Genomic DNA, 24,340 nt, shown 5'->3' with positions numbered 1-24,340 from the left:
TCTCTTTCTTCAAATCAAAAAATGCCTTTCAAAAATTGGGAGTTATAACTCTGTTTTCAGCAGAAAAAAAAAAAAAAAAAAAAGAAAAAAAGAAAAAAAGGGAGAATCTATATTGTTGAGTCCTGTAAACAAGATGATCCCTGTGACTGCAAACTGTGCTGGTTCAAAGGCAGCCGGGTCCCCTTGGCCCTTTGGAGAACAAGTCAGCTCTGAACAACATCTAATAATGCAATAGAGTTAGAGGTCAAATTTGTTGGGTTTGCAGTGAGAAAATATTTTACAGGCTGGTGTGCTGATGGTCTGTCAACATCAGGAGTGAAGTGGGAATCAGGTAGACAAATCTAATGGGGATTTGTCTAATTAGCAGTGACCTGTATTAAAGCAGAGCTGCCTGAATTAAATTAGACATTGCTCATCTGGTAGTAACTTTCTTTATATCTGAGAATCTGGTAAATCTCATCTAGAATGCTAATTCTGTCCTTCTGTCCTTTCCTCTGGGGTATCTTTTCATTCAATAATGAGTTCCTTCATTGTTTTTAAATTTAGAACAGAGCCCCCTTTTTTTTTGGTGGGGTGGGGAATGCCTTTTAATTTCTACACTGAAATATTCAAATAGAGTTCTTTTGAGGGAAAGCAGTAGGAGAGGTGGGTGCTTCGGGTAGTATCAGATCTGATGCCTTAAAATATAAAATATTGAGTATCAAGGTAGCATCTGAAAACTTCTCTGTGCCAGAAGATTTTAATAAAATAATCTCCAGCATTTGGCATGCTGGTGTTTTAAACCTAAACCTCTTTTTTGGGGAGTTCTATGCTGCCACTGGCCACCCTTCTCCTCTCTCTTGGGGTAAATAACCTCCCCTTGTTTGGATAAATCTGAGTTTCCTTGAGCAGCTTTAGGCTCAGCTTTGAGGAAAGTTGGGGCAGTGCAGAGTGGCTGCTGCTCGTGTGAACTCTGCCAAGATGCCTTGATAAACTGGCAAGGAAATTAAAATACAAGGGTAGAAGGGATTACAGACACAGATAGAGGGATTAGACTGTGCACTAGCAGCAAGACTCGCTGTAAAACTGTTGCTTCAGGCTTTTGTTTATTATTTGGAGAAATTCTATTTAAATGCAGATTAGATTTTGTACCTAGAAGTACGACTTGGTCTTTGTTTAGAGGCTGCACAGAGCAGAATGAACGCGGGGCTCTTGTTTTCATTTCTGGGTGAACTTTGGCAGTCACGTCGCTTATCCTGTTATCTGGATTAGATATGCAAGCTCTGCACACAGGAGCTCCAGCAGTTTGTTTGGAGACCCGGCTTTAATTAATCAGTGTAAGATTCCCAAATTGCCTTGGGATGAAAAACTGCTCCTGAGGAGTTGTAATTGGCTGCTGACCAAACAGAAGGGCCCAGCCCTGCTCTGGCTTGGGAGGGGGAGAGGAGGGCAGAGGCAGCAGGGAGAAAAGGCAAAGAAGAAGGAACAATCAGTGAATTAGACAATTAAATTTTGTGACCTGAAACCTCTTCATTCTGCAAACAGCTTAATATTTTTGTATCTGTAATCAATCACCTTGTGAAATGACATTTTGTCTTCTTTAAAAGTAAAAATGAAATTCAAATGGTGCTTTAGCAGTGCTGATGGGTTTATGAAAAGTAGTCTGAAAAGTCTTATCTTTAAATAGACTCCTAAATACTCAAAAATTATTATTTTGCATAATGCAAAAGAATTTTCTTTTTATTTTTCATAAAAATATCAGTAAATTGTAGCTAAGGAAATATTCCCAATCACTTCCCATGGATTTAATTTGATTCCTTTGTCCATTCTTTTTTTTTCCATACAAATATCAGTAAATTGTAGCTAAGGAAATATCCCAATCACTTCCCATGGGTTTATTTTTAATCCTTTATCCATTCTTCTTCCATCTTGTCAGTGCCTCTCCAGCAATCCTTACTCTTCTCAGAGTTATGATAAAGTGATAATTGACATAAATAAGACAACTTTTTGTTAATCATCTCATTTTTCTATAAAAAAAAAATCCCACATGCCATACTAAAACCATTGACTTCAAGGGATATTTTCACGTCACCTGTTTCTTCCTCTCCAGTATAATTTGTGGCTTATCCACCAAGTTTCAGGGCAGAAAATGCACACAGTGATTGGCAGGAACTGTCACTGGGATTCATGTACAGAAGCAGAACTGAAATATGTTTCAGGATTTGAGATTTTGACCCAATTTTTAGAAAAGCATGGGTAGTTTGAATTGTTATAAATAAATATATATAGAAATATAAATATGACACTTGTTTTTTGCCTAATATTTCAGGTGGCAGCCAGATTCCAGATTTGGCTGACTGGAAACCAAGAGTGTGCTCTGAGCAGATTTCTTTCCCAGCCACAGAACATGTTCAGTGATTTTCCATTGATCATTTAGCATGGCAATAACAAGGCAATGTAATGCATTTAATGTGGTGTTATGGTCATGGTGAACCATTTGGCAAGGTAATATTTTAGTATTATCAGGTTCATAAGAGCTTGTCTTTTGAGGATCTAATGAACATTTCTGCATGTATTATCCAGCTTTGTTATGAAGTGGAGAAAACATGAAGATCAAGTCATTGCTTAAAGGAAGTCATTGAAACTTTTTGCCTCATGATATTTTAGGTCCCCTGTGGCTTTTTTTGCTCCTTTCTTTATTTCTTTTTGTTGGAAAAGATAAAACAGCAACTTAAATGAAAAAAGAAAATATTATTCAAAAAGTAAAGAACCCTGGACCAATAATTTACAAGGAGTAACATATTCTTGAGAGCTCACACACTCCATTCAAAGTATCACAGCTATTTAAAAAAATCTGAATTTTTTTCTGTACTGCCCCTTCAGAGAGTCATTTGTTTTCCTTCATCTGTATTTGGTAATATGATAAGCTGTGCATAAAATAAGTCAGAAAATATAAGTATCTGTGATGAACAATGCAAGTCTGGTGAGTTAGAGAATTTGCCATATAAGCCAGAGGAGAGAGCACTGAATCCCAGAATGAGCAGTGTGGGATTGTCACATTGTCACTGTCACCTTCTGCTATCAGACCAGTGGATGTTCTAAAAGGTAATTATTGGAACAGCTTATTTACCTTTGGTGCATCATTTCACAGTCACTGGTACTCTTAAGCTCTATCGGATATTTGTGTTCTTTTTCAAGAGCTTTTTGTACCACCCTATTAATTGACTGGAATACAGCAATTACCAGCTTTGATTTGAATATGTGCTCTAATCTGTGTGCTCTGGCCAATCATTTTAATACTTATTTTCATTTTTCAATTACCATTTTAGGCAGGTTGGCAGGACCAGCAAAAGTTACAAGCTCTAACTTAGTTGTGTTTTAGTTGTGAACATTTTCTGAGAGTTTTTTGGGGTTTTTTGTGCTGGAGAGAGAAGCCTGCATTCAGGATGCTTACTGTGAGCTGTGGAACTTCTGAAGTAACTGTACCTAAAAATCTTTGGACAAATGGCCTTTCTAGTGGGTACTTGGAGTCCAAATTAGAAAATGCAGCTTGCTGAGCTGCCTTCTGGGGTGGCCAGCACCTTGTTACTGTGAGGATGGAACCTTGTAATGAAAAGTCTGGCATTAAAACCTGATGGACCAGAGCTCCTTTGGAGAGCACCTGCCTTTCCCCTCTTCCCTTTTCTCTTTCATGAAAGGATAGATATTAATATCTGCTCTTTTTCCCCTCTTTTTTCTCTGGAACATGAGAATACGACCATTCACTTCAAAGCTCTTATTGTCCAAGCTGTCACAAGTGCAGGGGCCAAGTGCAAAGCTCTTTTGTTGGGAGCTGGACACCCCTTCTCCTGCTCCTGCTTTGGAGGTGTCCTCAAGCCCATTTACCCACTCTGCTCCATAATGACATTGATCTAATCCCTACTCTCAGGAAATGCCAAGCCCTAACCCATTTTCATGTGCTTCTTACTTCCTCTGAAGGGTCTTTCTTGTGAAAAGGGGTGCAAGCTCGTCCAGGGAAATTTGAGTAACGTGGCCAAGATATTTCAAAAGTCATCATTTAGGAGGAGCAGGTACATTTGTTTGTAATTTACAGTTTAGGAAAGCCATTCTTGAAGATGAATTGTTGAATGAAGCCATTCTGATGAAGATGAATATACTCGTGAGAGTTTTAAACAATTATGTCACTTTAAAGTACCCAAAAATTCAAGCTCAACAGCAGATTTTTGTCCTGTTCTCCTTGTTGCCAAATGCAATGTTCTCTTGGGGGTCAGCACAGAAAGTCTCAAATTCTCAGCAACCAGGGTTCCAATGCCCTTCCCCTCTCTCCATTCTCTGTACTTGGAAAGGAGATGGAAGGTGCAGCCTGTCTGTAGAGCCTGCCTGTCTGTCTGTCTGTCTGTCTGTCTGTCTGTCTGTCTGTCTGTCTGTAGGGAGAAAAGGGCACAACCCAAGGCAGGAGCACACAGGGAAAAAAGGCTACAGAGCAAACCACACATCAGCCAGGGGTAACAACAGCACCGTTCTGAGCAACACTGATGGAGGTGCACGTGTCTCATCGCACCAGGGCCAAACTATTTTAACTTACATAAAAATAATGGGATTTTACAGTGGGAACAGTTGTAACTACAGTCCAGTCCGTTCTAAAAATAAATTGAAGTTTGATTCCGAGAAGCGCTTTGAGGAATTTTTAGAATTGGTTTGTCATGTAAAATTTTATGGAATCGTTACGTTTTATTGCATTACAGTTAGTGCTAAATTTTTTGGAAAGTTTTGGCACCGTAAGAAATCATCAAAGCACATAAAATTCTCTGATTTTTAGCGGTTTATTAAAATAATGAACTCTTAATCATGGGAAGACTATTTTAAGTGTATTCATGGCTTTTTGATGTTCTATTTTGTTAGATTTAGTAATGATAATGAAAGACAGCTCTTTAATATTCCCATATTTTGCTGTACATTTTGAAATGGGCAACACAGCTCTCTGGTGGAGGGAGAAAACTGAATTTTTGCTATCAGGTTTTGTCATTTGGGTTTCTTTGAGTGCTAAGGCTATCATCCCCTTCTGCAACAGGTATGCTTTGAAAATGATATAATAATATAATATAATATAATATAATATAATATAATATAATATAATATAATATAATATAATATAATATAATATAATATAATATAATATAATATAATATAATATAATATAATATAATATAATATAATATAATATAATATAATATCCAGTGTTCAAGAGTGTAAAAATCTGGTCTAAGCTATCTCAAGTTGGGCACCCAGATATAATGAAATAATGGAGGCTGTATAGTTTTGCTCAGTTTTTTTAATTCCTCAGTTTCCCCGATGCAAATGGCCTCAATAAAGCAAATAATGCAGGTGGGGTATTATTCATGTTCATGGATTGTGCTGTGAAAACAACAGAGTACATGAGGAAATGAATAAATCTGCATGCAACATGAGGCTTTGAAAGTATTAATTAAAAAGGTGTATGGCCACATGCTGATTAGAGTAGATAAAGAGAAATATTGAATAACTACTTACTCTCTGAATTGGGCCCGAGGGTGCTATGAGAAAAATAGTATATGATGATTTAATTAAAGTTTGCATCAAAACACATTTACACAAAGGAGCAGAGTTAATAATGCAGAGTCTGCACTTCTAACTCTCCAGTGCTTCCCTGGGAAATGCTGGATCCCTTTCAGGACAGAGGTTCCTCACTGGGACATCAGCTGCTGATCAGGCACTTGGTATATTCACCTCACTGAAGGCCTTAGATTCAAGGCATTCATAGAATAAAAAGTATTTGAATCAGAAAAAAACCCAAATATTGATAGCAGCACATTTGGGAGCACAACTCAGTTGGGTTCTGGAATATGATAAAAGAAAGGGGGGAAAGGGAGCTGGGATGTTCTGAAGGAGCCATCCAGATAAGCTACATATTTACAAGCTTAAGCACTAATATTTATTATTATATCAGTATATAAGATCCTCTGTAAGATATCTAGGCAGAGACAAGTGAGTTTTTTATTTCCTGGACAGGTCTGGAGCACTCGCTTTTTCTCCCTCTTTTTCCCTGGAGAAATTTGGCTATTCAAGGCCTGAAGTGACATATTTACTCAGTGTAACAGGAGCAGGAGCAGGGAGAGGGCTCTGGTGTGTACAGAGTTAGGAGACAAGTCCATGAAGGGATGGATAAATGGAGTCACAGCCTGATAGAGATGGGGCCGTGTCCAGGAGGGGGAATTCTCCCTGTGCTGAGGCTGGGGACAAAGCAATAACTGGCTGAAATAATAATGGTTAGAACATTGACTATGATGCTGTGATCAATTGTTCATTTCAAGTGTTTCTGGGCTTTACAATAAATCTCCAAACCCCTGTTACAATCACAGTGGTGCCACATTCACGACAGCATCTCAGTGCTTTCCAATTCCACTGGATAATGGACCTAAAACTACAAAATGTGTTTGATTTTTCCAATTGTAACAGCCCTGAAACACATTATAAATGCTGTTATATCCAGTTGCTTCTGTAATTCAGATGATGTACAGACACATAGCAAGTGTGGTGTAACCGAGGAGTAGATCACCTCAAACCTCACTGAGTGCTGCAGCAATTCAATTAAATTTATTTAATTTGCTATTTATTGTCATTATCCCCATGATTACAGTAGGTTTGGAGCCCTAATGATCATTTCTGCCTCAGGGCAGCACAGAGGGTAAGAAAAAGGACCTGTGAGTGTGAAAATGAGAAAAATACTCAGTGTTAGAACCTCCCTATTTGGGGAGTTGGAGTCGGGTTTATTGTTTGTTTGTTGTTTCTCCCCCAGGAGTTTCATGTCCTTTCCTGCAGAAGTTCTGCCATCATTCCATTTTCATCTGCCACCATTCCAGTCCCATCTCCCAGCATTCCAACAGCCCAGGCAGTGGGAGGCTTTTTCCCAGCCATGATAAATTATTCTCTGTCAGAATCCAAATCTGCCTTTTCAAGTCTGATCATTTGTGATGAATTTATTCTGTTAACATGGGCTTGAATAGAAGCAATAGAGGATAATAAATTAACTTTGAGCATATTAATGACATCTCTAGACTATGGGTGAATTAAGGAATAAATAGATTAAATAGGTTCAATAACAGGTTGGTGAACACTTAGTCAGCAATTGACTGGTAGCTTTTCATTTAGGTCCTTTTATATCCTATGGTTAATTAAAAAAACTTAAAAGATTTAAAGCAGCCCTTTGGAGCCCAGACTGAGCTCCAGCTCCTCTGCCATCCACAGGAACTGTAGGAAAGGTGCTTGTGAAATGCAGTTTGCTGAAGCTCGGGGAACATCAGCTTCAGAAATCCAGGTTTGGACCCTCTCAAAAAGAAATCTGTGCCAGAAGTGGTGACAGCTTTTTATATGGCATCTGCCAGAGCAGCACCTAGCCCAGACTTCAAATATCCTTTCTGTAGAAGTTAAGAAAAAAATAAACATAAATTGTGGAATTTTGTGGGTTTGCTCTTATGAACTAGGGATTATATTAGTTCAAGGATTTCACTCCCAGCAAGAACTGCTGGGATTTGTTTAATTGCCTTCAATGTGTATCTGCCCCAACCAGGATTTCAAACTGGTTTGAAGCTTAGACTTTCAAAAGAGCTGGATGCTGAGTTGAGTGACTTTGTAAGGACTGATTTTTCTTCAGTCTGATCCTAGGGGAGCCTCTGTCCTGCAGCAGAGAAATGGCTGATTGAGGCTCATACACTGAAGGAGGTGACGAGTTCCCTGACAAGTCTGATTGCTAGTTTTTAACCTTGTTAAATAATATATGTTAGGCTTTTATTAGCCTTGGCATACCCGTGCCAAAGCTTATCAAACAGGACTGAACATTACATTTCTTGCAAAGACAGCTATGGTTCAATGTATAAAAATATGAATATAAGGAGGGCTGAGTCAAAACTTGACACCTACTCTCTGAAATTTGAAGGTCAATAAATTTATATCTCTCCTCAGAATCCTCACATAGACACACAGACAGTTTGTGGTTATAAGAAGATGTTTATATCATTGAGTTTATAAAAGCATAATTTAAAGATCAACCAATGTGTTGATTTTTCCATTTTTAAATACTTCCATCTTTGAAGTAATGAAGTTTAATTTCATATACAATTGGATACCTCATGAAGTTTAACTTAATACTTCCACAGTTTTATGCTTTTTACGCTCCAAGGAAATAATAATAATAACAATAACAATAACAACAACAACAATAATAATAATAATAATAATAATAATAATAATAATAATAATAATAATAATAATAGTAATAATAGTAGTAGTAGTAGTACCCTGTTTTCAGGCAGTCCTGATGGTTGCAGGCACAAACCTTTCCTGACAGCTGCTGCAATGGGCTGACAAGGTGCTGTCAGCAACTGCTCACTTCCATCCTCTTGGCTGATCTTACTGACACTAAAATCTTCCAGAATAATCACAGCTATCGCTGTTTCCTAACAATGTCTTATTAAAATTATCCATGCTAGGAGAAAATTTTCTGTAAAGAATTGTGTTGAGTGTTGATCTGGCCTAAATTATTCCCATCACTTGTCAATTGTTCAGGGGCTGATAGAATCATCTGTTTAAAAAAAAAACTTTACAAATTTAGTAATGGTTCTAGCTGAAATTCCAGTATTTTTATGTTTTAATTGGAAATTACTTGGAACAATATATATATACATATATATATTCTGGATGTGCCAACAATGCCTACAAAAGGCCAATTAGAAATTTGGAGCCATCTCAGTCAGTGATTTTGGACTCTCAGGTGAATGATGGAAACTGGATTTCAGGAATCTGAAATTTTCCTTTTTCTTGTTCAAATGCCTGCTCGGAATGAGGCTCTGAGCTAATGTGCAAAGATTGCTCCAAATCACTCAGAGCCACCCTCCAATGCCTGACTGGAGCACAATGAAGTTTGGATTATGCTGTTTTAAATTATCACCCATTTGAAGTCATTTTCTTTATAAAACAAGATTAAAATGACTGTAATTCAAAACATTTTACCTCAAATTGATGTGAAAATTGTAGTGTTCGTATTATTTCCATTTTTCAATTTGACAAAACATTTCACTCCACATACAAGCTTTTCTGTGTTGTCACTATCTTAACAGTGAAAATATGAATTTTACTCTGTGCACTTGACTCTTTCCTGATGTGTCTTATTTCTTAACACTACTTATTTAAGTTTTTGAAAGCATGTATTTCTATAGATTGTTGAAATTCCTGGGGAAAATACAAACAGATTTAGGAGGTTTGCTTACCTCATTTCTGACCCACACAGTAACAGTTTATAACTTCATATTGTTAAATTTGTTCTCTGGTCTTCTTACATGCCTGATGGTTAGATAACTGCTGATGCATGAGCAAAGCAAGGGAGAAATTGAAGCTCTAGCTTAATGGAGTTGAAACTCAGATTATTTACCTGGAACTTCCTTTCATTTGCTTTCATAGTAATACCACAGGAGACATTTCTCTGAATTTTCCCTCAAAGCTTAATGTCTCTGGATAGAATCATATAGGGAAAGGATAGTCTTTTCCTCAGAAGTTTATTTCATAGACAGGGAGTATTATTAGTAATACTTTTAAAAAATATAGTAAATTCTGAGTACCTTACTTGAGTTTCCCATGAAAAAGGGCATTTGTGTCATCTAAGAGTTCTTGAGCAAGCAAAGAACAGAACAACGCTGAAAAGCACTTGAAAATTAAGTGACTTGCAGAAGTCCTTGTGTAAACTCTTGCCAGTGAGATTTACAACTGCAAAGTTCCCGGCCTAAAAATACAATTGCATTTATTTTTAAAGTCACACTGTGCTCGACCGTAAGTGCAACAGAATGCCAAACCTTATCACTTAAAGTAATAGCAAGGCACATGTCAGCTCTCAGACCCTCAAAGTCTGCAGAAGGGCCATTTTTGTGTGCTCAGTCTGCAGAGGATAATTCATTCCTTACTAGGGGGTATGATTTCAGGAGCTGAGAGCTTTAACTAGTACATATGTATAGGGCAGATTTAAAGTGATTATGGAAATGTCACCGCAGGACAATGCATTATTAGCAGGCCCTCATATGTTGTATGCTGTCCCCTTATGTTTGCTGATAATTAAAAAGCAGATTGGGATGTCATGGTGAGAATGAGTGCAAAATGTCCCTTTTATCATTTGCAATAAATATGAAATAGTGGTCTTGCTGTATCCTTCAGTGATTGTTCTATTTGTGTTGGTGACAAATGACATCTTTCTCCTTGTAATGTGCCTGCAGGGTTAAATGACTTTATTATTATTAATGAGTCATTGCTCCAGCTGCCCAGAAATACAGGGAGTAGGAAACATAAGAGATTTAGACCTGAGTAATTACAAATGTAATTATTACCTTTCAAATTTCATTTTCACGCCGATCACAAGGTTGTTAATCAAACATGGCCCTTTCCATGTGCTCACACTTTTTGGAGCCTTTGTCAAAGGGATGAGCAGCTCCGTGGGTCCGCTGAGGGTACTCGGTGGCAGATTGACAAAGTGGCCTTGACAGAAAACTGCTGTGAAAAATTGGATGGGGGCTGCTGTGCAGCCATCAAGGAGCTGTGCTGGAGAGGGCTCTCCAAGAGGAAAACCCTCCTGAGCTGCAGCCATATGGAGGAGAGTCCTCTTGGGGAGGTGGAACGGTGCAGTTCCACTCCTCCAGCCTGTCTGTCCTTCCTCAAGGTTGTTGGTTGTCATGGAGGGATCTAAAAACACAGCAGAGCCAGCGTGCTGCTTTAGGGGATTAAAAAACGTGGCCTCTTACCCTGATATATTTATCCTCATCACTCATAGTTGGGGATTTTTAAGTTTTGAGGTGGAGGATAAGGTTTATTTTCTGGCTGTGGTGGAGAAGGCGTTGCAGGAAATTCAGGAAAGGGGAACTGGGACAGTGTTCACAGGGGTCTGAGGATGAGGGACAAGACGAGGATCTGACTCCGTGTTTCAGAAGGCTGATTTATTATTTTATGATAAATATTACATTAAAACTATACTAAAAGAATAGAAGAAAGGATTTCATCAGAAGGCTGGCTAAGAATAGAAAAAGAAGGAATGATAACAAAGGTTTGTGGCTGGGACAGAGAGTCCAACCCAGCTGGCTGTGATTGGCCATTAATTAGAAACAAGCACATGACACCAATCCCAGATGCACCTGTTGCATTCCACAGCAGCAGATAACCATTGTTTGCATTTTGTTCCTGAGGCCTCCCAGCTTCTCAGGAGAAAAAATCCTAAGGAAAGGATTTTCCATAAAAGATGTCTGTGACAGGGAATAGCTGTGATTGTTGTTAGGCCATGCTGCTGATACCATGGAATATAAGCAGGGCTGTTTCCCACAGTCATAACCTGCATTGATATTTATTGTGAAATGTAAAATCTGAGGGACAGCTTTGGGGAAATGAGAACATTTCCATTCAATAATGCCATTTCTTCATAATATGAAGGAGCCTCATATTTTAAAGAAATCAGTGAAAATGAATTGAATGGAGAAAATGGGAACTACCAGGTACCACACTTTATAACCCCAAATGCGATGTGAATCAGCACTGTCACAAAGCATTTGAATCTTGAAACTGCATTTTTGATGGGAAAATTGTTTTGTCAAAAAACCCTCAGCAAGCTTTATTTATATATTCAGCTGTAATGAATTAGTACTGATGATGGTCCAATAAAATGTGATAGCTATCAGCACTCAAAAAAGCATAGTGTGTTACCTAGATATCAGCATAGGTAATTATTGCAAAAATGTTTAGAAGTATTTGAAAATAAATAGGGTATTCATAGTAAAAAAATGTTTTGCTAATGTTCTAATGAAGAAATATAGTTTGTTTGGTTTTTTTCCCCTTGAAATGCAATTGGAGTCACCACAAAAGGTACAGAATATTTTTAGACTGTTGTAGGTGTGTTTTGGTTGCTGCTCTAGTGGTCTTTGGCTTTAAATTTCTGTTTGTGTATATCTGATGATGAAAACACAATTCAGAAGAACTTTTACTGGCTATCTCTTAAGTTACCACAGGAGATATCTGTTTACTAGCTCAATGAGCATTTGGGCATTTTATGACTCCCTTTTGAAAATTAATGTTTCATTTAAGTGTCTGAACTGTGACCAATTCCCCACAGTTGTTCAATTACTTCATTTAAAAGATTTTTTTAGCATTCTACTTTCCATCAAACTTTTGCTTAGTTTTTACTGTGAAGTCAATAAAAAGGAAGGCAGAGCCCCATTTGGCATGGAGATGCACCAAGAGAATGAGGTGTACAGAGGGTGTAATGTAAACCCAGACTTTTGAGGGGTTTTTCCCTTGAAGGAGCTGCTGTGTGTGAACAGAACTGAACAGGAATTTCTGCTGATCCCCGTCCTCCTCCCCAGCCCCTGAGCTCTGCTGAGCCCCCACTCTGCTCCTTGGCACAAGTGTTGGAATCTGGGATGAGCTGGGATAAAGGAATATTGATATATTCCTCTGCATCCTTTATCAAGGGTTAGTGCTGCTGACCCTGTCCTACCCAGAAATTCCCCTCCCTGTGTCTCTCTCTGACACTCATCCCATCTCCAAGCCCAGATCTTTGTTCTGATATATCAGAATTTTGATTGATGTATCTGATTTTTTGATTACACAGCCTAAGCTTAGGAAATTTATTTTCTTCTGCTTCCACACCAAAGTGAGTTAATGTAGATTGCATAGTGATTCTTAGTTCTCTTTATTAATCCTCACTCTTTTGGGATATTTAGTGACTTTCAGTAAAATCAATAAGCTGCCTTTCCTTCATGGGCACACATAATTTTATTAGAAACCTAAATCTGAAAAATTAGGTATAGTGTTATATTCTGTGTAGATTCTCTGAAAAGTGACAGCAAAAGTCCCTTTTTATTCAGCACATTATTGTAGGATGTTGTGTTTATTACAGGAATTTTACACCAGCAGCAGAGCTTAATATATATCACTTAAAGTGCATAATCTTTGCAGGTATGGGGGAAAAAATGCAAATTTCACTCTTTACTATGTTTCCAGGTCGAAGGTTATTGCTGGAGTATAAACCATTTCTCACTATATAGTTTCACCTTGTTTAATTGATTTGAATTTGAATTTATATTCCATGTTAAATAATGAACCATGTATTAATAATTAAGAAGGTTCAGTACAAATGGGAAGCAGTTAATTAAATATTAAATAAAGCACGTTGTATTAGCCAGTATTGTAATCAATATATTAGATTTTAGGTTATCCATTTTAGATGGTCATTATACTTTACTAGTTATAGTTAAAATTCTCATTGAAAACTCAATATAGATTTTATAGGCCAAGAAACATGCAGCCTTTGTAAATGACCATATTTTTTTTCCATAAATATCAGCAAAACATGGGCATAAAAGATGAATTCAATTGGACTGTAAGAGCAACAAGGGTCACTGCCATGTACTCTGTCACACCCATGTTCATTAGGCTGAAAAGAAGAGTTTGCAGGAGGTTTGGGGGCTTGGCTTTGTTGTGTTTTTCTTTTGGTTTGTTTTATTCTTTTTCTTTTTCTGTGGAAAACAGTAATTATTGAAGCTGAACTTTTTACAGGAGCATTGCCTTTAGACCGTATCTTGGGTATGATTATTACAAGATTATGGTTCTAGTCAGAATAGCAATGAGGTAACCAAATGAAAGATTAATGTGCTTTATTTGTGGGCTATTGTTTGTGAGGGAAAGATTCACTTCACAAGAGTAGTTAATGAGATAGGAATTATCAGAGGCTGACTCTCTTGCCCTGACACTTTTCCTCCCTTTTCTCTCTCACCAACTTTCCTTGGCCATCTGTAACAATGTTTGCTTGACTTGTTGAATTCAGGTGCAAAATCCTCATAACCCATCCCATCATTTGGATTTCATGAGAAGTATTTTTTCTGATTAAATTCAAATTAAAACTGTGACTGTTAGGATATAAACTGTTCACTGGAATGGAAGCAGAGCTGATTCTTGCAAGCTGCCCATCACAATCTGGCAAGTCTAGGTAGCATAGAAAGATGTGATTTCCCTCATCCTCAGTCAGAACATCTGGAGGATCAATCTTCCTCTGATTTCTCACAAGCAAAGCAAGCTCTGTACACACGGCTGAAAATCAGAGAGTGGTGTGTCCTACTTGTCCTTTGAATAAAATGGTTCCAAGGGTAGAATTTAAGTAACTCTTTTAGGTTTTTAATTTATTGAGACGTATACAGGAAATAAAATATTCATAGGGAACTCCTCCCAAAGGCATTTTATTATTAAACCAAAAAGCTAGAGTATATTATAGCAGCACTCATTTAGGTTTTCTCTATTCAAGCCTCTTCCTCCTGACCTTATTAAAGTAACCCAGTTTACACTAACTACTATTCCCCCCTCCCTTTTTTATTGTTAATGACATTTCTGTTCTCCTCATATGGTGGAGACCTCTAACTGATGTTACTCCAGTGGCCACTTTTGGTCACCAGGGTAATTCCTGACGATAATTTCCCCACATCACGCTTGAGTTCCTGCTTAGATTCACTACCACATTTAGTAAATACACACGGGCACAACGTTCTGGGGGAGCCTGACTCCTTCCTTAGGAACCAGTGGCTGAGAGGAAGGGTTAGGATTGTCATCTCCATCACTCTGGGGGTTCCTGCTGAGCAGAGAGGGCTGGAGCTGCACTGGGAGCTGCTTCAAGCGAAACGCTTCAGCAAACGAGAGGCGCTTCTGGCTGCTGACAGAACAGTGTTGGCACTGCAAGCCATGTATTCATATATGTGCTGTGTTGTGAAAATATGAAAAATAGCTCAGCAATGGCATAATTATGGGCAATTTGCTTAATTGCTTGCTAATTGTTGCTTGCTTTATTATGAAACAAGAGTGCTCTAAATGTAACACTGGATGGTTTGCATCCAAAATGTGTCAAATTCAAAACTGGCTTTTCATTAAGGCTTCAGCTACATGGCTTTATGATTCAAGCACTCTGTATTCTGTGGTTTAAGGTTTTTCCCTTTTTTTTTTTTTTTTTAATTAGTTTGGAAATTTTCTTGGCACTGTTTCAATGCCCCTCAACCTGCACTGGTATAGTGCAGTCTGGTGGTTTCTGAACTTCTAATGAATCTGAGTACTTTGTTAATGAATTAATTTACCAATGTCTTGTGATCATAGCTACACATGTGGGTAAAGGTGGAGATTTTTAAAGGATTCTCCAGGAGCTCATGCTCTGGATTGTCCTTCCTTAGGGAAGCACATCTTCCTTTCAGCACATTTGGATGTTTTCTTTTAAGGGATATGTACAATTCTGAAAGTTTGCCTTTTGGAAAAGCTGCTCTCTTCTTTTTCAACCAACATATCCAGATGTGAGCAGAGGGTTAGACCAAAAGTCCTTTCCAGCCTGTGATTCTGTGGCCAAGTGAGGACTTTGATGGCAGAGAGAAGAAAGCTCTCTTGACGTTCTTTTAGTAGTACAGGTCTCTTCTGAGGCTGGAGGGAAAGGGTAGAAAAGAAAGCGTGTTGTCTGTACACCAAGTATGTGCTTCAATGATTTTACAGGTATTTTCCAACCAAAATGATTCCATAATTGTAACTTTTCAACATTCTGAGGCTGCGGGTAACAGACTCGTACCAACAGCCTGTCTTGCTTTGTGAATTTTCCATGAGAAACAGTCTTAAAACTGGAAGATGACATTAAGCTGGAAATGCCAAAGAATTGTCCCACATTTTGGAGACTGAGAAGGAGAGTAGCTCTGTCGAGATCTCCAAAAAGCAAAGAGGAGAATTAATATTTTTATTTAGTACCTCTAAAGTCCCACTCAGACCTTGTAACTACAGGAAGTCTCTGATCAAAACAAGCAAACATACCTTTTTTAAGTATTTTTTGTATCTATTTTTGTTGAAGGATAGCTATCTGGCAAGGCTGAAATTCCACATTTTCATGAGTGAAGGTAAATATTCTTGAAAATTGTTTTGAACTATAAATGATGAGACTGTGGAACAATGAAGAACGTCTTTTAACTGTTGTGCTTTTAGTTATATTTGACAGTTCTGATCTAAACATTTCTTAAGAGCTGACAGACATTTTCTTTAAAAATGTTCTTAGATCTGCAGACAATTAAAAAAAAGCATTCCTAAAACAACGTGGAGTTCAAATCAAAGTGGTAAACTCACATGTGCATGAGTGTGATCTATTATATGAATCAAAAATTCTCTTTTGTATTATTTGCATGTCATGTTTGAAGAATCTCCATGTAGTATGGAAAGAATATCAAAAATTGAGGGTTTATAACTGAGTGAAGTAAGAAATTAGTCAGACTGCTAAGAGTTCAATGGAATATACTCTTTATTCATAATATGTGGGGAATACGCAAACTCCTATTTCCATTTATAAACCTGTCATGTCTTGTGTGAGAAGATGGTACCAGACACTGAATTTCACTTGCAAGAACCATCATTTCTTCTGAAAATATTCAGAGACAGCTGGAACTTTCTCTTCCTTGATGGGTAGAGGCAGGTGTCAGAGGTGTTTCCTTCTCCTGATTACTTATCAGACTGTGCAGAATAATCACCTGCGCTACTGCTTTGGAATGAGGGGGAAACTTTGAGAATATTTGATTGTCACTTGCAAAGAAACAAAACAGAAGGAACCTTAAAGAGCAGCAGCCAGAAGGTGCCGTGGTCAATTTGCAGAGCTCCTGATAAATGAGCACTTGAACAGTGAGTTTCACATCTCCCACAGGTGTGGAATGATATGGAAGGAAAACAGAGAATGGGTTTGACAAAAAGGAGAGCTATTTCATGGCCTGGAAGAGCAGGCAAAAGTTAGATCATGCTCCATGAATATTCATTTTCCTACAGTTTGCTCTAGTTTGAGTTATTTTCCAAGAGTCACTGCTTTGTGGGTGTGGGAAGTTGTTTGTTTGTTTGACTTAGAAAAGGTTTTATTTTTTCAAAGTTAAGGAGAACTGTATATTTTACATGATATTAACCATAAGCACTGATGAAAGTATACTCTGACAACAATATTGAAACAAGATTAAATGAAAGATTATGACTTCTACAAAAGATGTTTCTTCTAAACAATCCTGCATGCAAATGACTTTTGTATTAGAAAAACCCCATATTAAAACAAAATAATTTTAATTAATATTTTAGGATTGTGTCCAGGATTATTATAAAGCTTTGGGATTTTCTTTCTTGTGTTTTTTTTTTTTAATTTTTTTTTTATTTTTTAATAAACTAAAACTTAGATTAAAATATCTCTTTCTTAACAGAATAAGCAAGACTAACTTTAAGAATGCTCTTATTCTTAACATGGCAAAGTGTTCCAAGTCTCCAGGTAGTCTGAAAACATGTGGCACAAAATTACTGTACTGGTCTTTGAAATGGTGTGGAGGCTGTTTCGTTTGTGACCTTTTTTCTTCCACAGTTGCCTTGGCCAGTGTTAAATGTTAGACTTTTATTGTCAAATGATTCCTTTTGCTGTTTCAGCTTTGTGTACTCTCTTCCTGTAGTTTGAGAAAAATGGGACAGTAGAAGTGTTGTAACCACTTGCTGTGAAGAGCTTAAAACAAATAAGTATAATTTCCAAATAAATAATTGCATGTTTCACATTTTAACTGAATTTATAGCATTTTAAGGGTTTTTTAATTAATGCAGAAAAAGTTCAGTTCCTCTACAAAGTGGGGATAACTCCACACTTTGTCAAGGTTGTACCTGATTTCAGTGGATTGCCTTCATCAGAATAGAAGCAAACCTGGATAATTAAAGAGCTTAAAGGACTTGTATATACTTAAATTTATGTCTCTAATAGCAGATAGTAGGACACAGAAAGATTATACTAATCTACCACTAGAAACTTTTCTTTTTTGCAGTAACTATAGACTCCACTGAATTATTTCCATATTTAAGTCTCCTACTGCCCATCAAAAGTGGATTAGTATTGCAGCAGCAAGGTGCCAAAGCTTTGTCAGGATTAAACTGAAAAATACTTAGGAAAAATGACTGACGACATGTTGAAATGCCAGCAATACACCAAAATAACATTTATAAACAATCACTCCTCTAGCTGACACATACAGCATCCTGAAGGAGAAATAATCAAGAATAGAGCATTCATGCTATAACAAGCAACCAGCTGTCTTCTTAGAAATTGTAGATTTTTTAAAAAATGTATCCTGGTTTGGACAGCAGCATTATATATTTCAATGCCTGAAGGAAAAAAAGCTTAATTCCTTTATATTGAGATGTAACATGGAAATAAGTGTTTGTGCTCTGCAGCTTTACACAGACTCCAACATGCAAAATATTTGTTAAAACAGAAATGCAGCATCTGTTTAAACATAAAGCTCAGAGGGTGGGAGGCTCCTACTCAGCACTCTCACTTCTATAAGTAATTTTTGTGGCATTCCTTCCCCAGTGCTTATGAGCCAGAATCTGATTTTAAATGCTATTTTCATTAAGACAGATATTAAAAATATGTATTTATCATTCACTGGGGAGTTTTATAAAGAAAACACAAGGAAATACCCAATCAGATATTCTTCTGTACTTCTGGTGTATTTAACACAGGAAGAGAATATAAAATTAACGCTTGCAATATTAAAACTATTTTGAGAAATCATGTGCAGAAATTTAATTCCTTTAATTTTTAATTTACCTACCATGCTAAAGCCACAATTTAAATGAAATAGATCAAGAATATTTATGTATTACATATGAACATCTTTCAGATTTAGTAGTTTACTTTGCCTTTGAACAAATTAAAATTTCTATAATCCCTTTTCAAGGGCACAAACCTTGCATCTACTGAAGAAATCTGCTTTGATTACTCGCCAAATATAGAGGTTACATCTTCTTTTGCTGGTACTCTTTGATTTTTCAAGGTGTCCAGTATTGAATGCATGGAGAAATCAATTCTCTTTAAAATAGCTGTTACACTCTTTCATTCTTATAACTCTTGAGTGCTTCTTTGAGGCCAATGGATCATCTTGGCCAGTGCCCAGTTTAGGGGTTTTTTTGCCTTCAGCAAAGAATAACAATAAAAAAAATCCAGTTTTAAGAGAATATTTACAAAAAGTTATTTTCTTTCAAGTACTTCTATGCAAATATTTAAAGTAATGGCATTAAATTTTCATAAAGTTTTTAGCTTTATTACAGAAATGACAATTGCAAGGAGTGAAAATATTATTTTAGGTAAGTGGCTGGTCCAGAGGATGTGGTCAAATTGTGCCAGAGGAGGTTTAATTTGGACATCAGGAAAAAATTTCTTCACTGAATGGATCAGAAAGCATTGGAAGAGGCTTCTCAGGGAGGTGGTGGATTCACCATCCTGGGAGTGGTCAAAAAGCAGGTGGATGTGGCACTTGGGGATTTTTTAGTGGTGAATGGGGTGGCACTGGATTAATGGTTTGACTCACTGGTCTGAGAAGTGTTTTCCAACCTGAGCAGGTGTATGATCTAGAAAATTGAGTGTACAAGGTCATATTATAAAGATTTAATAATGGTGTGAACTGTGACAACAGTGTGGGCCCCAACATCTGAACATTCACTGAAGCTCTTCACCTGGAGGCCTTTTCCTCCCAAAATATGGCCATCATTGTAGGATAGGGATTGCTTTGTTGAGGAGGCCTTTTCCTCCCTAACTGTAGCCATCATCGTAGGACAGGAATGTCCTTTCTTGAGGAGGCCTTTTCCTCCCAAAATGGAGGATGGGATGGAATCCCCATTGTTGTAGGGTGGGGATTGCTTTATTGAGGAGGCCTTTTCCTCCCCAACTGTGGCCATCATTGTAAAACAGGAATTGCTTTGTTGAGGAGGCCTTTTCCCCATGAAATGGGAGTATAGGATGGAATCCCCATTGTTGTAGGATGGGGATTGCTTTGTTGAGGAGTCCTCCTCCCAAAGGAGGCCATCACTGTAGGACAGGCACTCTTTATTGAGGAGGCCTCTTCCTCCCAAACCATGGCCAACATTGTAGGACGGGGATTGCTTTGCTGACCTTGATTCCCTCCGTGTGTCTGCCCTCACACCCCTGACAGCGTCTTGTGTTTTTCCTCCCTCCCAGCCATCGAAGTGAACCTGCAGAAAGCTCTGGCCGAAGCCTCTGAGAACTGCACGCAGGAGTGCCTCATCCTCGGCCACTCCGACAACTGCTGGATGCCGCCGGCGCTGACGCAGTTCCAGCAGCCCAACCCCTCCCTGCCCTCGTTTGGCTTCCAGCAAGGCTGGGGCCGGGGCGCCAGGCCCGAGGGACGCCACACTCTCGGGAGGCCCCTGCCAAAGGACGACAGTGACAAAGGCCAGGCAGGGCCCAGGCCCCAGTTCTACAACACCTGCGAAAGACATTGCGCCGCCGAGGACGCCGTCAAGGTCATCCCCCTGGCAAACTTCGCCGCGTCCCACCCGGCGCCGGGGGCTGGCAGCGGCACCACGTTTATACACGAGCACCAGCTGTGAGTGCAGATGTGGCGAATCCCCAATTTCAGGCTTTAAGTGTGACTGTGGATGGTCACGGCCTAGCGCCGCTCCTCGGGCGCGTACAAACTCGTTAGGCTTGTGAATATTTGTGTATATAGAATCCTAAAGCTGAAAGAGAAAATCTAAATCCTTAGGACCTGGTTGAAAGGTGTTTACTGTAGTTCTTGGTGAAATCCAGAAAATGGGGAAGAGAACCCACAACCCAGAAACAATTAGAAGAACAAAATCCTGTTCATTTTCCTACATGGGCCATGTAGTGCACATATCTGCCAGCAGTTCTTTCTCCCTTTGAAGGCAGTTCCTTAGTATGGTTTGGGGAATATTGCAGTCTAAAAATAGCTTACTCGAATTTTTCTTTGTTGTTATAATTTATAACATATTCATAGATTTCATCTTCCATTTGCTTAGCTTTACAGATCAAGTGAACAATTTCTCATTTGATTGCTTGACATAATAGAATTAATAAGATCCTAAAATCTAATTCTTCAGAAGGATGGTATATCTTCCCACCAAAATTTATCTTTTATATAATTAAGAAGGAGAATGTACGTGACAACTGATTTTTATTTTAATTTTCATTGGCTCAATGTACAGGTATTTATTCTCTGAAAGAATGCAATAGATGAAATAGAAAGCTCTCAACTAGGCTTTTCTGTGTGAAATAAATAACCTGAAAATGAAAGGATATCCAAGATCAAAAATGGAAACAAATAACAAACAACTTTTTTTAATTTCCAAGATTTTCCTTTCTATAATAATTCAAGGAACAATATTATACTTATTATGTTTTTTAAGCCATAAGTCTATTCCTCTCTTTTTTTTGGCCTTTTATTTGTCTTGCAGAGCTTGCTTGGCTACTGTTCCTGTTAGTTGAAAATTACATGGGCACTGCTGAAAACAGTAGGAAGTGGGGTAGTTTTTTTGGCTGATGTGATGTCGTGGCAGCAAGCTACAGGTGTTTTAAAGAATATTTAATAGTTATATGTATGGCTTTTTTTACAGCTCTGTTCACCTATTGTAAGTATCCAGTGAAAGTTTAACTATCATATTAGTTACTTCATCACAAACCTGTTAGATTGAGAAGTACTTGTCATTGTGGATTAGTTGTTAGAGAATGACTGATAGTGCTCAGCAAAGAAAGAAGGAACTAGGTAATGGAAGTTGGATTAATATAAGCAAAGCCTAATCATATTATTTGAAAAATTCTCAAGGTGATTCTCTTTAAAGAGGAAGGATTTTTTTTCTGTGTACTGGAGAATATATTCTCTTGGTGAATTCCACAGCGGATGAAAAGGAGTTTCCTTTCTTAGATTAAAAAAACACATATTTTCTCTAGTATTTCCTTCTAGTACTTTGTTGGTCTTTAGCCATTTCATCATTTGCAGTATGTACATACCAAGAAATTTTTCCTTTAAGAAAATGCATAACTTTTTTGTTTTATTGCTACATTAAGTGAGACAATCGAAGCTGTATGGAGGGGAAAAACAGTGTGTGAATATTTCCTATGGGTAGAACTCTATGTAGGCTTCATAATGTAACTTAAAACTGTAATTTATAAACAAAACTGTGTGTAAAAATGCTGTAATATTAGCTGCTTGTAAAATTTACAGAAGTTCAAGTTGTTGAGGGTTTCCAATGAATGCTAAAAGAGCTTCTCTTATGTGCCCAGCAGGTATAAGTAGCTTTATATATCGCTGTCCCCACTGTAAATCTATTCAAACCACATTTAGATTTTATGTGCAAAATATAAAAAAAGAAAAACTTCACTTTTAACCTACTGATAGGATTTAATTAGTGGACATCAGATTATCTAATGGTGTACTTTGCTTTCCTTTTATTCTTTTTTTAATAGTTTTCAATAATGTTTAGAAATGATGTGGCACACTGGCTTCCAGTTGCATGTAAATCCTGGAAAAAAAATCACAATCCTTTGGGTACTGACACATCTCATTTCCAATTCTGAGACAATTAAAAAATTGACAAATTAATTCATACCTAATGTATACAAAGCCCTTTGTTTGCTTTGGAGACATCAGGAGGAGAGAATTCAGCAGTTATTTTCAGGGATATGCAAAAAATGAGCTTATCTGGAGTTTACACAGATTTACCAAACACACTAATTGTGCAAATTTAGAATAATGCTGGTAGTAATTCCTGCTATTGCAAGCAGAGGTTTTTAGCTTTTAGTACAGATGCTGCTATACCAAATATTTACAGAATTGGCAGCTCCATTGGAAAACTCTTTTTTTTTCTTGTTTTTTCACCTGCAACTGTTCTTTTGGGGATGAAAATTGTAACTGAAATTTCTTGGCAAGGAATTTATTTCTAAAATTTTAGGATTTTTATAAGAAAAGGTGAAGGACTCAGAATTAGTGGGTTTTTGTCATTGATAGGGAAAAAACCCCAACAAACTTAATTTTAATATTTGGGGTAATTTTGCTTTTTTCCCTAAGATAGAGGAGCACTTAATCTTGCCCCTTCCTCTGAAAACGACCAAACAAAAACCCAATGAAACACCCAAACCAAACAACAAGAAAAAAATAAAAAGCTTAATGACAGTGAGTCTGATTATAAATATTAAACATTATGTCCATGGAAATGTGTTTGATATTTTAAAATTCAGTCAACAAGTTACAGAACAATTAATTGTAAATACACATTCTATCAGGAGATAAACTGTTCCCTCATTTTTATATCTCTAATATATAAAAATAAACTTTTCTGAGTAGCATGTCAGTATCCAGAGGAACAATGTTACTAGAGACTCATTACACATCTTGCCATATATATAAATAATTTATCTAGTACATAGACTGTATATTTTTGTGTATTTTTTTTTCCTTTTTTTAGTCATTTAACTTATTTTATCTTACTTGTGTGAATTTGTGGAGAAAACAATTCTATATACAATATACAGTACAATGCTAGTTACATGATTAGATTTGTTCCATACTGTGTAACAATAAAGGAAAACCTTTGCCTTCAAAGTGATGTGTCACACAGTCGAGCCTAGATTATTCCCCCTCCAAACTCACGCTTGCTGCACTCCTGAGTATTGCAAAAAGGATTATTTCCATTTTGTAAAGCAGTCTGTGCTAAAATAAAAAACAAACAAACAACAGAAAAAATGTTAAAAGAAAGACCCGAGTCAAACAGTTTGAAGTGAGAGATGCTGTTTCTTTGTTTTCCTGAGCTGTGCTGCATTCTCAAGTGTCACTTAATTCTAAATAATCGAGCAGTGTGCCTGGCCAGGCGGAGCCTGCAGAGCACCTGCTCTGGGGTAGGAGCTGGATGGATGCAGGTCATTTAGCTAATTAGCATGGTAATGAGCCCGTGCTAATGGGGCCTGGGGGTTCATGGGTGGCAGCTCCACACGGCATCAGCCCCGTGGTGCTGAGCCCAGCCTTGGCATCCCTGGGCCTGGATCTGATGGGATTTCCATCAGGAAAGGGATTTTGGCTCTGTGGTGCCCTGAGCAAGCTGCAATCCGTGGGGACACAAAGCCACCACCATTCCCCTGCTCCCAGCACGGCCCAGCCCAAGGCAGAGCCTCAACATTTCCACTGGTAATGCTTGGTTAGCTCAAGGTTGTTGGAGTCAAGCTGAGGTTTTAAAGTTGGAAAATTTAAGCTTGGCTTTATTTGATTTCCCATGTTTTCCTTCTGCAGGCTGAATACCGACCCTTAATCAATGAGAAGCAATTAATTGATCACACTGCAGTTTACTACCCTGATTTAGCTGGGTAAATAAAAGGGAAGGAATTGGTTTGTGCAGACACAAAGTAAAGTTGAAGGCAAAGATTTTATTTGGTATACATAGGAAAATTGTGTATAACTTATGTTATCCCTAGTGAAGAAAG

General features: G+C 37.7%; 1 protein-coding gene across 2 annotated transcripts in view; it reads left to right on the top strand.

The window, feature by feature from the left end:
* The window catches only part of PCDH11X (protocadherin 11 X-linked), a 418,629-nt gene extending 395,643 nt beyond the window's left edge, over positions 1 to 22,986 (top strand). For both annotated transcript variants that reach the window (XM_058032428.1, XM_058032427.1), the window contains one exon: positions 20,069 to 22,986. In XM_058032428.1, coding sequence (XP_057888411.1) covers positions 20,069 to 20,460 — 392 coding nt within the window. In that variant the 3' untranslated portion in view covers positions 20,461 to 22,986. The remainder of the gene's footprint in view (positions 1 to 20,068) is intronic.
* The last annotated feature ends 1,354 nt before the right edge of the window (positions 22,987 to 24,340 follow it).

This window comes from Melospiza georgiana, chromosome 12 (genome assembly GCF_028018845.1).
Source record: "Melospiza georgiana isolate bMelGeo1 chromosome 12, bMelGeo1.pri, whole genome shotgun sequence".
Lineage (NCBI taxonomy): Eukaryota > Metazoa > Chordata > Aves > Passeriformes > Passerellidae > Melospiza > Melospiza georgiana.
Note: the sequence above shows the minus strand (reverse complement) of the source record. Positions and strands in the feature narration are given on the sequence as shown.